At 48.3% G+C, this 16451-nt stretch overlaps 1 protein-coding gene across 1 annotated transcript in view; it reads right to left on the reverse strand.

Moving 5' to 3' along the window:
* The window catches only part of LOC107116062 (glycerol-3-phosphate acyltransferase 3-like), a 47430-nt gene that overhangs the window by 13978 nt on the left and 17001 nt on the right, over window positions 1-16451 (reverse strand). The window contains 3 exon segments of the mRNA XM_015417922.1: window positions 4945-4968; window positions 5713-6002; window positions 13796-13868. Of these exon segments, the coding sequence (XP_015273408.1) occupies window positions 4945-4968; window positions 5713-6002; window positions 13796-13868 (387 nt within the window).

The raw sequence follows: 16451 nt of genomic DNA on the forward strand, positions 1-16451 counted from the left end.
ACCATTGAGATGCACTGACTCAATGGAGTCAATGAAGCTCAATGGCGCTGCTGTAGCAGAGGTGTCGAACTCATTTGTTACAAGGGTCAGATCTGACATCAATGTCACTTTGTCGGGCCGGGCCATGTGTGCCATAAAATGTAATGCCAGGTACCATATATATCAACTTTATAAAGGACACAGGAAAACCCAATTTTTTTTACTCAAAATACAAACATGCTTAAAACATTAACGCTCTTACAGTATTTTCTTACAGTAGCTCCCTGATGCTCAACCTCCCACTTCCACTGCCCATTATGCATTAGCACTGGGACAGTATACGGGGAGAAAATGCACAGGCACTGTCATCTGGCAATAAAGGAAATGAACAGTTGCTCATGGGCCAGATAAGAGCTCTCAACTGACCAGTTCTGGCCCATGGGCTGTATGTTTGACACCCCTGCTATAGTAGTGTAATGCTATAGCGCTCACCTTTGAATGTTTAAAAAACAGTCCAAGGAAGACTGCACGTTGGAAAAGGGTGAGGGGGAAGCCGCATTGTAGGAAAGACTACGGACATTTTAAACAGCACAACACGCAATTCAGAAGTGCAACAAAGGGGTTGAAAATGGGGAGGGAAAGCAGTTTCCCTCAAAAGCAGCTCAACCACACTTTGCTAACCTGATACTAGTGGGTTTGTATGAACAGGTAAATAAATTCCACTAGCAGCCAATTACTAAAACGGGTCTGTTTGAAATGACAGGAAATAATCCATTAGTAACCAGTTACAAGAAGGAGGAGGAGGAGGAGGAGATTGGATTTATACCCCACCCTTCACTACCCAAAGGAGTCTCAGAGCGGCTTACTAACTTCTTTCCCTTCCCCTCCCCACAACAGACACCCGGTGAGGTGACAAAAACTGCTCTTTTTCAAGAACAGCTGTGCCAGAACTATGGCTTGCCCAAGGGTCATCCAGCAGGTGCAAGTGGAGGAGTGGGGAATCAAACCCGGTTCTCCCAGATAAGAGTCCACACATTTAACCACTACACCATACTGGCTCAGTGAGGGTGAAATTCAGTAGAGTTAGGAAGGCCAGGCTGCTACCTAGTTGTATCAGGAGCTTTCAGGAGCGGGGCAATGGGTGGAAATGATGTCTGGTGATGCGACATCAGCAGGCTGGGGAACAATGTGGCCATCCCTGAAAACTCCATGGTAAAACCCATGGCATTTTCCAGGATGGCCAGAGCACTGGGCCTTCCACCTGCCAGTTGGAGACCATGAGCCTTCCTCTCATTACTCAGAGGATCAAGGGAAGGAGGGACAACCCAAGTGGCTGGAGGCCTCTTGTGAGTGGGTAAGTGCTATCCCTAAGCAGAGTTCATCCTCCCAAACTGCCACTTCCTTTAGGGGCAATGAGCTCGGTAGTGTGGAGATGACCTGTAATTCCAGGAGAACTCCAGGCCCACCTGGAGGTTGGTGACCCTGCATGGTGCAGAAGTAGTAGAGCATCTAGTTTGCATGCAGAAGTCTCGAGTTCAGCCCCAGCATCTCCAATTAAAAGCATCAAATAGCAGGTGATTGTAAAGACCTGTGTCTGAGAGCTGTTGCCAGCCAGCATAGACAATACTGACCGGGATAGACCAAAGGTCTGATTTAGTAAAAGCACCTTCATGTGTGAAAATGACAGGTGGAAGCCAGACTGGAATGGGCCCAGAGTTGACGTGTCGTCCAGAAAACTCTGGAGCTGTTTTGCCACCGCTCTCTCAATTACCTTACCCAGAAACAAAGGCTCAAGACTGGGCAGCAATTGGAAGCATCAGTAGGATCCAGCGACAGTTTCTTTAAGTGCAGTTATTATCACAGCCTCTTTTAATCCCCCTGGACAGATGTATAAGATGTATAAAGCTGAGCTCCATCTTGAAATTTACTGTTCCAGAACAATAAGCATTGGCCGCTTCCTCACAAACCTCTAAGACTTTTAGTAGCCTTACCCATTTTTAGTACATCAGCTGTTAGTTTGTTTTTGTTGTGTTCGTTTTTTCTCTCACCTACTAAAAATCTCTTCCTCTTGCAGGAAAGCAGAAGTATTCCTTGAAGGAACGCTCTGAAGAGGAAAAACGTCTGATTGAGGGTAAATTCTGGTTAGGACTAGGGAGAGGAGGGATATATTAAAAATGCAATACAAAATCCCCTCCGGGGGGCCAAAAAAAAAAAAGATTAGCGGCCAGGGGGTCCCAGCTGGAGCATCTTCAAGTAAGTTCATAGTTTGAGAAGCTGTCCTGCAAGCTCTTGCGCTGAAGGAATGGCCTTTCTGGGGATAATAGTTTTGGTCCTTGGTGTCCACCTTAGCCTCAAGTAGGCTTATACTGAGAAAAGAGGTACTTTTCTCCCTTTCTCACAATACAAGAACTCGTGGGCACTCCATGAAATTGCTGAGCGGTCGGGTTAGAACGGACAAAAGGAAGTACTTCTTCACCCAAAGAGTGATTAACACACAGAATTCACTGCCACAGGAAGTGGCAGCGGCTACAAGCATGGACAACTTCAAGAGGGAATTAGATAAGCATATGGAGCAGAGGTCCATCAGTGGCTATTAGCCACAAGGTATAGGTAGGGGCTTTGGGGCAAGTGATGCTCTGTCATCTTGGTGCTTGGGGGGGGGTCAACAGTGGGATGGCTTCTAATGTCCTGGCCCCACTGGTGGACCTCCTGATGGCACTGGTATTTCTGGTCACTGAGTGATACAGAGTTTTGGACTGGATGGGCCTTTGCCCTGATCCAACATTGGCGTCTCTTATGTTCTTATGTTCTCTTATGTGTTGAAGGAAAGATGCCAAACTGGGCCTTAAGCAGTGCTGTCATTTAGCTTGACTTGGCCACGCTCTGCTCACGGTACACAAAGGAGCTCCATCGGTTGGCAACCTTTCTGGCCCCTCGCCAGTTAGAGGAGGAGCCACTGACTGTATCTCAGCTTCGAAACTGGCCCTGCTCCTTTCGAGCCAAGGGCAGCATTGCCACTGACTTCAAAAAGAGGTGGACTGCGCCCCACTCCCCCTCCGCCCGTCTGATGCCTAGAGCTTATTCTGCGACGGACTACTAATTAGAGATGAGCGCATCCTCAAGTCAGTGACTCACAAGCTGTGAAATCATAACACTGCAGACGTGTTTTCAACCTGAAAGTCCCACCCAGAAAGTACATGCTCCGGCTTGGATCCCGCTGTAAATTACTGAGGACAGAAGAAGAGTAGGTTTCTATACCCTGCTTTTCTCTACCCTCAGGAGTCTGAAAGTGGTTTACAATCACCTTGCCTTCCTCTCCTCACAACAGGCACCGTGAAAGGCGGGTGGGTGGGGGCTGAGAGCGTTCTGAGAGAACGGTGGCTGGCCCAAGGTCCCCCAGCAGGTTTCATGCAGAGGGAGAGTGAGGAATCAAACCCAGTTCTCCAAATTAGACTCTGGCACTCTTAACTAGTACAGCACTTTCCATTTCCATTTCCATTTCCATCAGCAGAGTGTGACGGTCTTGCTTCCCCCTTCCCACTGCATTCTCAATCCCCCCCCCCAAAAAAAGAAACACTGTTCCAAATGGATGATGGACACGGTATGAAGGGGGAACTGGAGGTCTGTAGAAGGAAGGAGGGGGAAAGGCAAAAATCACACACACACACACACCCCTTCTGTCATTAGAAACATTACGTAGGATCCAACCCCTTTGGTATCAAAACAGACCAAATCAAAACTCCCAGTACCCATTACTGTAACAGTTACAACATAATACTCAAAGTCTACTCATTTTGCAAAACCACCTTTCGGGAGAAAGAGGACACTGCGCCAATTCAGACATAAGTTCGGACGAGCCTGTCAATGACTGGGTCAACTCATTGGAATGCATCCTCACCGGAAGAAAACAGGTACCGTCCAGCACCGTGTCCTGACATGAGGACGATAAAGGTAAAGGTTCCCTTGCTCGAAAGCCAGTCAAGTCCGACTCTAGGGTTGCGGTGCTCATCTCCGTTTCAAAGCCGAAGAGCCAGCGCTGTCCGAAGACGTTTCCGTGGTAATGTGGCCAGCATGACTAAACATCAAGGCGCACGGAACGCTGCTACCTTCCCACCGAAGTGGTACCTATTTATCTACTTGCAATTTCTTGCTTTCGAACTGCTAGGTTGGCAGGAGCTGGAACTAGAGACGGGAGCTCACTCCGTCATGCGGCACCCAGGTCTCGAACTGCTGAACTACTGACCTTCCACAGCCTGCAGTTCAGCGTCTTAACCACTTGAGCCACCGCAGCTCCTAACCAACTTTAAAGCCTTTTTTTTTTTAAGTGTTTGGAATGTTTTCTTAAGAGGCTTGAGAGAGAAAGGGGCTCCGCTAAAAAGACGCTGAAAGAGAGGGTGGCCAAGTTTTGGTCTACACAGGATCCCCACCCATCTCTCCTAAGGAGTTGGGCTCTTTCCCACTCACTGAATAATGCACACTCAATGCACTTTAGTGATCACCGGCAAGTGGATTTCCCTGTTTCACACAGTACAATTCAGTCACAAAGCATACACAGAGTACTGTGTTATTTATTACGACAAATGGACACGGGCTCAAGGGAGAGAGAAGAGGCCATCCGAGAAAAGTCTGCAAGAGGTCATTCCCACTTATGGAATGCACACTGTCAGCCACTGCACCTGTGGAAGAACAGGGAGGGGCTGTGGCTCCATGGCACAGCACCGGCTTCACATACAGAAGGTCCTAGGTTCAATTCCCCAGCATCTCCAGTTAAAGGGATTTGGTGGGAAGACCTATATAGACCAACTGGCTCCATAAAAGGCAGTTTCATTTGTGCATGCATGCGCACATCAGTCCCACAATCTTAATTTTTGTGTGCCTCAATCAACATTTTGGGGCAAGGAAGGGATCGTGGAAACCAGGCAAGTCACACATACGTGTCTACACGTGCATTATCTTGCAGCTGACCTGGATAGCCCAGGCTAGCTCGATCTTGTCAGATCTTGGAAGTAAGCAGGATCAGTATTTGGATGGATGACCTCCAAGGAATACCAGGGTCATGACGCAGAGGCAGGCAATGGCAAAGCACCTCTGGAACGTCTCTTACCTTAAAAACAAGTCTAGCTCACCACCTATTGGTGCATAACGCTAAAAGAGATAGAACTTCTGGCAGCTGAAACAATCGTAGGATCTCCTGGCTATTCAACCCACAATGCCATACGATAATTATTGTTATCTTGGAGCGATGCGTGCTCCCAATCTAGAAGCCTTTGGATCGCACACCGGCACCCAGGGCTTTTTTTGTAGAGAAAGCCCAGCAGGAACTCATTAGCATAATAGACCACACCCCTGACCGTGCAGCTCATTAGCATATTAGGCCACACCCCCGTCCTTTCCTTGGTTTGCCCGGGCGCCCTGTGGCTGCGGGGAGCCCGGGCAAGCCGACCCTTGGACAGGTCAGGGAAGGCACGGGAGGCATTTAAATGCCTCCCCGATCCTTCCAGGGCCCCTCCTGGCCCACCTGCCTCAAGAGTCACCGGGGGGGGTCACTCTCCAGGCCTTCCCTCTGTAGCCACACAGAGGTTTTGCCTGTAGTGGCCGTGGCCAACTCTGAAGCCAGCCGGAGCTCCGTTCCTGTGCGTTCCTGCCCAAAAATAGCCCTGCCGGCACCTATTTCTGGGCTTCCATCAACTGAACCCTCCCGGCAGCCACCTTCTCCACCATCTATATCCGTACAATTTGGAGTGAGACTCACCGAAGAGGGAGCAGGAGGCAGTACCTCACAAAGACCCCAATGACCCAGACCACAGACAGCCGTAAACTGATGTAGTGGAAGTTGATGTTGGTCCTGGTGAGGAGATTCCAGGAGACCAGCTCCTCCGACGTGAACCTCTGGGTGACCTCGTCTTCCACGATGGCTTCAACACCCTTTTTGCAGTAATAGAAAGCGTCGGAGAGTTCGAAGTCCCCTCGCCGCAGGCCCGCAATCGCCTCCTCCATTGTGGTGTGATCTCTTTGTATGATAACTTCAAAGCAAGGAGAAAAAAATGTACGTAAAGCCACAGGATGATATTGAAGCCAGGCAGGAGTATAGCAGCTGTCCCTTGCGCAGCTTCAAAGGAACGCCTAGTACCGTTTTCATGTTTAATTTATGCTCTACTTTAAAGAAGGACAGTTAGCAACATTCTCTCCTTGGAGGAATTTATTTATTTTATGTATTCAGTTGATAACCCAACCCCCTCTCCTCAACAGAGGACTCGGGGCGGTTTACAAACATAGCATTAAAACATGAATAGTTGATAAAACCTATAGATAGATACAAATGAGGACAATAAAAACATAATGAAAATTCAAATGGCCATCAGGTTAGGAACAAATCTGGAGTGCCAGCCAGCTTATCCATTCTATAATATGTTCAAATGTGGTTCACATCTGATGAGCCCCTTGTGCCTGGATCAGACCAAAGCTCTGACTAATCTAATATTGTGTTTCCAACAGATAGAAGAAGAGAAGAGATTGGATTTATAGCCTACACTTCACTACCCAAAGGAGTCTCAGAACGGTTTACAGTCCCTTCCCCTCACCACAACAGACACCCTGTGAGGTAGGTGGGGCTGAGAGAGCTCTCTCGAGAACTGCCCTTGAGAGAACAGCTCTGAGAGAGCCATGACTGACCCAAGGTCACCCAGTTGGCTGCATGTGGAGGAGTGCATATACTCAAACCTGGTTCTCCCAGATTAGAGTCCGTGCTCCTAACCACTACACCAAACTGCTGCACAAAACAAGGCAGCCTTGCATGCCCTACGGAACCCTAATAGATCCTGTAGGGCATGAACCTCCTCAGGAAACTGGTTCCAGAGGTCAGGGGTAACTACCAAGAAGGCCCTGCCATAGTGGATGCCAAATGAGCAATCTGGAATCATTTGCCTTTGGATGTCACATGATCTACTCACGTGCCCCAGGGAGGAGCTCTGGCTCAGTGGCAGAGCTTCTGCTTGGTGTGCAGAAGGAACCTGCTTCAATCTCTGGCATCTCCAGTTAGAAAGGCCAGGCAATAGGCGATGGGAAAGAACATCTGCCTGGGACCCCAGAGAGCCACTGCTGTCTAAGTAGACAAGACTGACCGTGATGATGGACTGAGGGCCTGATCCGCTACAGGGCAGCTTCATGTGTGTTCATGTTCATAGTTTTTCAGGGGGGGCATGAAGATCCACACATGGATCAACTCATTATCAAGAATCCATGGGAGATATTGGCACTGTAAGGACAATTTCATGAAACGCACTTGCGATCCGTTAAGCAATTGCCAACTCCATAAGAGAAGGGCCGGCGTTTCACCTGTGGGGGTGATACTGGAAGTTCACCAGGTAGTGAGTGCAGCAGGTCTGCTTGGTCAGCAGTATTCAGTCTTTTCAGCCACACTGAGCTCCAAGTCAATGCCAGGAAATCACAAGACAGGAAAGGGGGGGGGCAGAGTTATGACCTCTCTCCTGCCAAGGTCAGGACCATGGACAGCAGACCAAGAGGGCTGGGCCCTGGAAACACCAAGTCCAAATACAAGGAGATGCACCCAGTAAGGGACAGAAGAAAGGTCAGAGCTTTCCTGCCACTGAGTGCCCTCGCACTGGTGCTGCTCCACTCAGAGGGCATGCAAAGACAGAGGAGGCATGGCATCCTCACACTCTAAGCATGCGCACCAGCAACAAGTCCTTCCAAAAAGCAGCATGTAAAAAAGGTGGCTGTACAGGTGTTCACATCCCCAGACAAGGCTGCAGTGTGGGATACTGCACTTCTTGGCACATAAGGGCTCCTTTCCCACGTAGCTGGCTGCTTTCACACACACACACTGGACAATGCACTTTTCACACACATTGGACGATGCGCTTTCAATGCACTGTAACCATAATTTGCAACTGGAGTTTCCTGTTTCACCCAGGAGAATCCAGATGCAAATGATTGCTAAAGTGCATTATTCTACACATGTGAAAGCAGCCACTTAAAGCGTTGACGTACCACTTTTCTGACAAGTAATCAAAGCTGTTTCCAACAGTACAGTAAAACATGAACCTTGAAACATACAACCCAACAGCCAAAAGATTTAAGCCATACAAGAGCAGGTCAGTTCCCAAATGGCCTTTGGAAGAATTCCCCCTTGCGTTTCTCTTTCCTGAAGACCAGTGGAGCCCCCCGCTCTTCTCTAGGAAGCACATTCCAAAGGGCTGAGGCTGCCCCTGGAAAACTAGACACAGAGACTTCCTCACTGGGACTGCAAGTGACCCCTGCTGAGACGAGCACAGGGCTCTCAAGGGCTCGTGGCCAACGGCCCTTGTGAACTGGCCCGAAATGCATTCCCTGCCTTTTTGGCACTGGGTGACACCCTGTCCTGCATGGCCCAGGCTAGCCTGATCTCATCAGATTTCAGAAGCTAAGCAGGGTCGGCCCTGGTCAGTATTGGGGTGGGAGACAGCCAAGGATCGCTACACAGAGGCAACCACCTCTGGAACGTCTCCTGCCTAGAAAACCCCCTGGAATCACCAGAAGTCAACAGCAACTTGACAGCCAAAAACCCCAACCACAGGCCCTGACCTGGATGGCCCAGGCTAGCTCAATTGCTTCAGATCTCAGAAACTGAGCAGGATTAGTATTTGGGTGGGAGGCCACCAAGGAAGCCCAGGGTTGCTATGCAGAGGCAGGCCGTGGCCAACCACCTCTGCTTATCCCTTCCCTCGAAAACCACACGAGGGGTTACCATCAGTCAGCTGCGGCTTGATAGCCCTTTCCACCACTTGTAGGAGTGATGCTCACATGCCAAGGTCTGGACACTCCCCACCCTGCTACAGAGGGGAAAATCCCGACCAAACAGCATCCTTCCCCGGGGAAGGAAACAACTTGTTCTCCTCTCTCTCTATCCTAATCTCTATAAATGCACTCATCAGTCCCTTCAGAACAGAACGCAGCACATTTGGCTACTGTTTGCCTTCTAGCTCTCCTTCATGGAAAAGATCTCCCCCATTTTATTATTGCCGCAATCCTGAGAGCCAAGTAGGGCCGAGATTGCCCAGTTAAATTGTGATGGAGTGGGGATCGGAATCCAGACCTCCGTGATCCAAGTCCAGTACTCTGATTCCGTTCCATCCAAGTGGCAAGTCCAATATTCTGACTAAGTTCTCGCACGTGGCACATCTTCAAGTTCTCAGTTGAGGCTCAAGTAGCCAAATGCTTCAATGTACAAAACAAAATTCCCTATACGGAGAACTAGCTGTCAGGAAGAAGAGCTCCAACTAGCCTTCCCAAGATCTTGTTTTCTACATATGTGTGTGTGTGTGGAGGGGGGGCATGTATGCACATGGGGAAGAGCATTTGATCAAAGAAAGGCTGAAGTCCTATGAGGAAAGGTTGAAGGAGCTGGGTATGTTGAGCCTGGAGAGAAGACGACTGAGAGGTGATATGATAACCATCTTCAAGTACTTGAAGGGCTGTCATGTAGAGGATGGCGCGGAGTTGTTTTCTGTTGTCTCAGAAGGTCGGACCAGAACCAACGGGTTGAAATTAAATCAGAAGAGTTTTTGGCTAAACATTAGGAAGAACTTCCTGAATACAAGAGCAGATCAGTTCCCAAATGGCCTTTGGAAGAATTCCCCCTCGTGTTTCTCTTTCCTGAAGGCCAGTGGTGCCCCCCATTCTTCTCTAGGAAGCACATTCCAAAGGGCTGAGGCTGCCCCTGGAAAACTAGACACAGAGACTTCCTCACTGGGACTGCAAGTGACCCCTGCTGAGATGAGCACTGGGCTCTCAAGGGCTCATGGTCAACGGCCCTTGTGAACTGGCCCGAAATGCATTCTCTGTCTTTTTGGCACTGGGCTCAGGAAGCAATTTTCCTCTAGGCCGGTTTGGCCAGGGATCCTGGAGGTTTTTTGTCATCTTCTGGGCACAGAGCAGGGGGCACTGGGGTTGTAGGGGGAGGGTACTTGTGAATTTCCTGCCTTGTGCAGGGGGTTGAACTAGATGACCCTGGAGTTCCCTTCCAATTCTATGATCTGCAGACTGAACATGGAGGACCCACACCTTGATTTACTCCTTCAGTCAGAACTAGGCCTCAAGGAGTTAGCAAGAACTGTTCCTGAAAAAGGCCACACAGCCTGCCCTCTAGTTCTGAGGAAACCTTCTCACGGTCACCCCTGCCCTAGGAGAAGACACACTGCTTCTTCCCCCTCAGGCTCTGACTCGTCCCTGCCTGACCTACCACAGTCAACAGTGCCTCACCTCTCACCCCCACTGTCAGGGGAAAGCTGAGGCCTACTAGGCCAAACGTTCACCCAGTGACCTAGTGCCCCGAGCCCACAAGACACATCTTGATTTCCACGGAGAGCTTAAAAACAGAGCAGTTAACATCTGAACTCTGTCTGCACTAGGGAAGCCCAGACAAAAGTGTGAAACTGTTCATTACCAAACCACGTTGCCCAATGTTGTTCTTGTACACCCTGGAGGCAATGGGGCCACCGAGATACGCTGTCGCTGTCGGATAGGCATACCGTCGCTCAATTAAAGCAGCCACGTCACTGACCCTGGGGCAAGCAGCCAGCTGGGAAGGCACCAACCTGTCTATCCCTTCACCTGCCACACTGGAAATTCCACTCTTCTCTTTCTCGTTCTATTTACTGGATCGTATGCGGCTCAATTATTACAGAGGCCCACCCTCTCCCTGCCTGGAAGAGCTGTGCCAATTGGAGTCTGGCCTGCCCCTTAGACGCTGAGACACTCGAATCCTGCCAGAAAGGAGTGGCGGCAACCCTAGAGGATACTGGAGGTTCCCCATGTAACATAAGTCACTGCTGGCTTCAGAGAACAATACAATCCTTCAAGCCAACAGCTGGCTGAGAGAGAAAGGCATGTCACAGAACCTGGATCCAATGAATTATGCAAGCACCGGCTAGCATTTAAAGCGAGGCAGCGCACATATGAGGCACTGCTGAGGCGTTAAGTAGCTCTGGGTCACATTCACAGAGAGCCAGCATTTGCTGGGGGGGCGGGGAGAAGAAGAGGAGGAGGAGGAGGAGGAGAGTTGGATTTATACCCCAGCCTTCACTCGGAGTCTCAGAGCAGCTTACCATCTCCTTCACTTCTTCTCCCCACAACAAACACCCTGTGAGGTAAGTGGGGCTGTCAGAGCTCTGAGAGAACAGCTCTGACAGAACTGTGACTGACCCATGGTCACCCAGCTGGCTGCATGTGGAGGAGTGGGGAATTGTGGTGTATTCAATCTGACAATGTATGTATGTGGACTCACTCATTGAATCACCATGTGAAGCTTTCATCCAGGGCTAGGATCCTAATCCTTCAATTGTAATTGGTAGCCCAGGAAGAGCCGACCAATCACCAACAGCCAGTTCCAAGAGCGGGAACTACTGTGATTGGACTTTATCCCTGCAACCTCATAGGTTGGTATTTGTATAGTAGGCGTGGCTACATTCGCCGGGAGAGTTTAAAAGTGGAACAGCTTCAATGCTAAAGCTGTTCTGGCTATTCATGTTGATCTGTTTGGAGTTGAGTTACGAGTTGCTGAATAAAGCTGATCTTTTGCTGAAATCACTCTCTGACTCTTTCTTAAGTAACCGACTTAACAGGAATCAAACCCGGTTCTCCAGATCAGAGTCTACCGCTCTTAACCACTACACCAAACCGGTGAAAAACCTTGGCAGCTGGGGGGGGGGGATGACAGGGTGTGAAGGAACTCTAAGACGATTGTCTCCCTTTCTTTGTTAAGCCCTCTACAGGAAGAGATCCAAGGGCAAAATGCCTCTGTACGCACAGACAAGGAACAAATCCAGAACTTCATCCTTCGTCTTCTCCCTCCACCCCAGGCCCCAGTCAACCACGTCCGACAGCCACATCATATTGCCAATATCCCAACCACAGCAAGGGGAAAGCACCATTTCACAACCAGGGTAAAAGGAAATCGCATTAAGCAACTGCCCTTCCTCACAAGAGGAGGCGACAAAGTCCCAAGGAACCACAGAGAAAGGGATGTTGCAACTAAGGACACCAGCAACAACAAAAAAATCAAGAATTACTTGGATAATCTACTTTTCAGCCAGTGGACTGATCAAATACGTTTGTGCTTAACGAAAAGCTTGTGTATTTAATAGTCGCCTTCCGACCCCAAAGATCTCTATCACAGGAATGCATTTCAACCCAAACTAAGTGAACATGTAAAATACAAACGAAAGAAAACAAACGAACTCTGAACCACCACCCCTTAAAGTTTGCCTTCTGCAATTAATTAACTAAGCCTTTCGTTGATCCATTTACTTATTAAGCCAATTAAAGCTCGCAGCCCTCCTGGGAATCCAATCAGACGGAGCAGACAAATAAGCTAGTTGCTAGCGGGGAATCCTGTGTGACGTTTACCATTCCTTGGAATTCCACTGGTTGGATCTAGCCAGCTTTTCCACTCTGCCTTGTCCAACTCGCCTCCTTGTTACAGCCCCCATTCCACATGGCTTTTTGTCTGTGTGTCTGCACGTGCACTTCTGACTTATGGCAACCCTGTGAATTAATGACCTCCAAAACTTCCCATTGTCAACAGCCTTGCTCAGGGTCTTTCCACCTGTGGGCCCTCGTGGCTTCCTTGATGGAGTCCATCCATCTCACGCTGGGTCTTCCTATTTCCAGCTGCCTTCAGCTCTTCCTAGCACGGTTGCCTTTCCCAGTGACTCTTGTCTTCTCATCATGTGACCAAAGTACGACAGCCTCAGTTCAGTCATTTCACCTTCTAGAGAGAGTCCAGGCTTGGTTTGATCTAGAGCCCACTAGTTTGCCTTTTGGGCCGTCTACAGTATCTGTAAAACTCTCCTCCAACCCCACATTTCAAATGAATCAGATTTCTTCACTGTCCACCTTCCGCATAGGCCCCATTATCTCCAAGAGGGGGGGGGACCTCCTTTCCCACCAGTGGAAAAGCTGCTTCGATCCAACTTCATAATTCCATCAAGAAAGCAACCACTCCCACAAAATAAAATTTCCTTAGCTTTGCTGCTTCATCGTAACCCAAAATGAGCTCATGCAAGCATGTAAATGGCCATGCTGCTGGTTACCTACAGCTGGCAAGAATCGCCTCCAGGCAACCAGACAGAGAATCCACACTGGATTATTTTGAGCCACATGCCCCCCCTCCCCTGCCACCCAAAGTGCAAGCAGGAGACCTATGAACAATCCTTCTAGGCAATCTGTCAATTTGCAAAGTTGCTGTTGTTGTTCAGTCGCACAGTCGAGTCTGACTCTCCGCGACCCCATGGACCAGATCATGCCAGGCCTTCCTGTCTTCCGCCGCCCAGACTGTTACCAAAGTTACCAGACCGAAAAATTGCACCAGCATTCAAGAGCCTTGACAAATCCCAGAACCGTAACCTTCCCTTACGGAACTTATTTTTCATCCCTGAACAAACCCTGCCACCGCTTCTGCTCCTGGGGCCAAAGCAGGCATGACATAACAGATCTGCGATTAGGATCTTCTATAGATTCCTAAAAGCTGAATCTGCATGCGAGAGGAGACAGGTACAAATGCCTAAAGCAGTTATTTTTCCCCTGCTAATCGAGGCTTTGGAAGGAAAGCTCCCAAAGGTCGGAGGAACGAATTGAATGCTCCCTCTCTCTCCTCTATCGAATCTGGTCTGGGGCACCTGTGAATAAAGGGTATGGATCTTGTGTCAATTATGGATCTCCTTTTGGCCTTCAAACTTCTCTTCCCACTGCCCTACGATAGTATAGCGCTGTAAAGGATTTAAGCCAGTGTTGGGGTTGGGGACAGAAACCAGCTTACCATTTGAACTGGGAATTTTCTGTACTTCTGTCCGCTGCTCTCGTATTCCTTTCTGAATTCGCCGGGTGGCCCACTGTTTGAAAGAAGGGGGGGAGAAGCAGATGAGGTCATCCTGTTAAGAAGGTATGTGCATAACACTGCATATCCTTCCGATATCATAACGATCCAGATGATCACAGGAGAAAGTTGTTGCTCTGCTCTTAAAGGCATTGTTTGCATACAAAAAGAAAAACTTCAAAGGGAGACTCCAATGTGAAATTGAAGAGTTCATTAACAAGTTCAAGACTATTCCCTCCCCTCCTCCCATCTTAACAAAAATCTGGAATTCCTCACTTATTATTGGTGATAATATCTTGCATAACTCAACCCTTAAAATATGTTAAACATACTGCCTTAGATCAGCTTATTTTGTTTCCTACTGTACTTGAGTCTCTGTTTATCTTATTTTGCCTACCTGACATCATTTGGGAGTATCGTTTGTGTAATTAAAAATAATCTATTTCAACAAGACAACAGACCCAATTTAAATCAAGTTTCTCCATTTATACTTCAGGTATTTCCTAAATATAGGTGTAACTGACAACTAAACTGAGGATTTGCCGTGCCCAGGAGACCACACAATGCACAGCTAAGCATGGAAGAATAAGAAGCAAACTATGCAATCCCCTGAACACTAAGGGTATAAGTCCCAGTATCAAACACAGATAATTCATCCAGTCACTCATTGTCTTTCAGTGAAGGAAGGAAGGATTTCCCACTTCCTGACAATAAACATTATACTAATAAAACAGGAGTCCTGTGGCACTTTGGAGATAATTTATTGCAGCACAAATTTTCATGAGTGACAGCTCACTTCATTAGATGCATGGAGTATAAATCCATTAGACTGATGCATTTATAGTAACAACAGGAAGGCCTGAGGCCTGGGGAGGGGGGAATGAGACGTTACCAACAAGACTGCACCTACTGAAGTGAGCACTGATCAGGGTTGCCAGCCTCCAGGTGGGGCCTGGAGATCTCCCGCTACTACACTTGATCTCCAGATGACCAAGATCAGTTCCCCTGGGGAAAATGGCTGCTTTGGAGGCTGGACTGTAAGGCATTATACCCTGCTGAGGTCCCTCCCCAAACTCACCCTCCCCAGGGTCCACCGCCAAAACCTCCAGGTACTTCCCAAACCAGAGCTGCCAACCCTAGCACTGATTCACAGAAACTTACATGGGAATAAACATTGTTCGTCTTTAAAGTGCCACAGTCCTCCCAATTCATTTTGCTCGCACAGACTAAACGCAGCTACCCTCCTGGAATCTTATTATACCAATACAATGCTTAACCTCACCAGTGAGTAAAAATTTCCCAAGGTGTGTGTGTGTGTTTTTAACAAATAGGACCTCCATTCAATAGGTCTGATATACTATCATATCAGCAGCTTCCTGAAGGGTCATGGATTCAGTGTTGACTTATTGTGACATTTTCAGGTTGGTAGCCATGTTGGGCCCTGACTTGGCCTGGATGGCCCAGGCTAGCCCAATCTCAGAAGCTAAGCAGGGTTGGCTCCGGTTAGTATTTGGATGGGAGACCACCAAGGAAGTCCAGGGTTGCTACGTAGAGGCCAGCAATGGCAGACCACCTCTGAATATCTCTTGCCTTGGCTGCAACTTTTTTTTTAAGCCCCCGGAGGGGATTTTTTATATATATATATATCACTACAAAAACTACAACAGAAAAGGGGGAGGGAAAACTACATTTACGGGATAAAGCAAAGAACCCACTACTAACTAAACTCCCAAGAGGGGAGATCCTCCAACTAGCTTAGTTACATTCAGTCTTCCCATCATTTATAACATTATAAACTGAGTCAAGCTGTTAGTACTTTTCTTTTAAGCTTAAATTTAAACTGCCTACAAACAGTACCCCCGATCATCCCGTTTCAAAGTTCACAAAGGCACAATTCAGAGTCCTTCAGCCTTTACTTCTCCTTTCCCCGTCTCTTCTGCAACTTATAGGGACTTTTTGGGGCCGCTGCCCCTTGTTCTGACAGAGAGTCCTCTCCGGAAGAACCCGAGTCTAGCTCGCCACTAGACTTGCTGTCATCTTCTTTTTTCCCGTCCCCTGGTCTTCCCAACTGAGCCCTTAGGAATTCTTGAGCTTTCGGAACAGAGTCACCTTGGCTGCAACTTGATGGTCCTTCCCAACACCAGCTGTGCTACTCTGCAGGAGAAGAGCAAGATCCAAGCCCAGCAGCCCCGTGAAGGCCAACAAGATCTCCAGGGCATGAGCTTTGGAGAGCCAAAGGTCCCTTCTTCGCCAGGTCTTTAACCTGCTACTAGACTCGAATGTCGCCTTTTTATTGCTACATTTGTCTTACAATCTCACCCTTTTTGTTACAAAAGGATGAAAAAAGTTTACTATAGCAACAAATTTTACACCTCTCCCCCCTCCGCCCACAGCCTGCAAGGATCAAACAGCAACAGTTAGAAGCCTCTCTTCTCCGCAGCCATGGTGGGAACTTGAGACCCACCCAGTTCACGGCAAAGAAAACATAATAATAACAATTATTATTATTATTATCATTATTTCAGGGCTCTTTTTGTAGAAAAAGCCCAGCAGGAACTCATTAGCATATTGGGCCACACCCTAACAGCACAGCTCATTA

Source organism: Gekko japonicus, unplaced genomic scaffold, assembly GCF_001447785.1.
Source record: "Gekko japonicus isolate JY-2015 unplaced genomic scaffold, Gekko_japonicus_V1.1 scaffold752, whole genome shotgun sequence".
Lineage (NCBI taxonomy): Eukaryota > Metazoa > Chordata > Lepidosauria > Squamata > Gekkonidae > Gekko > Gekko japonicus.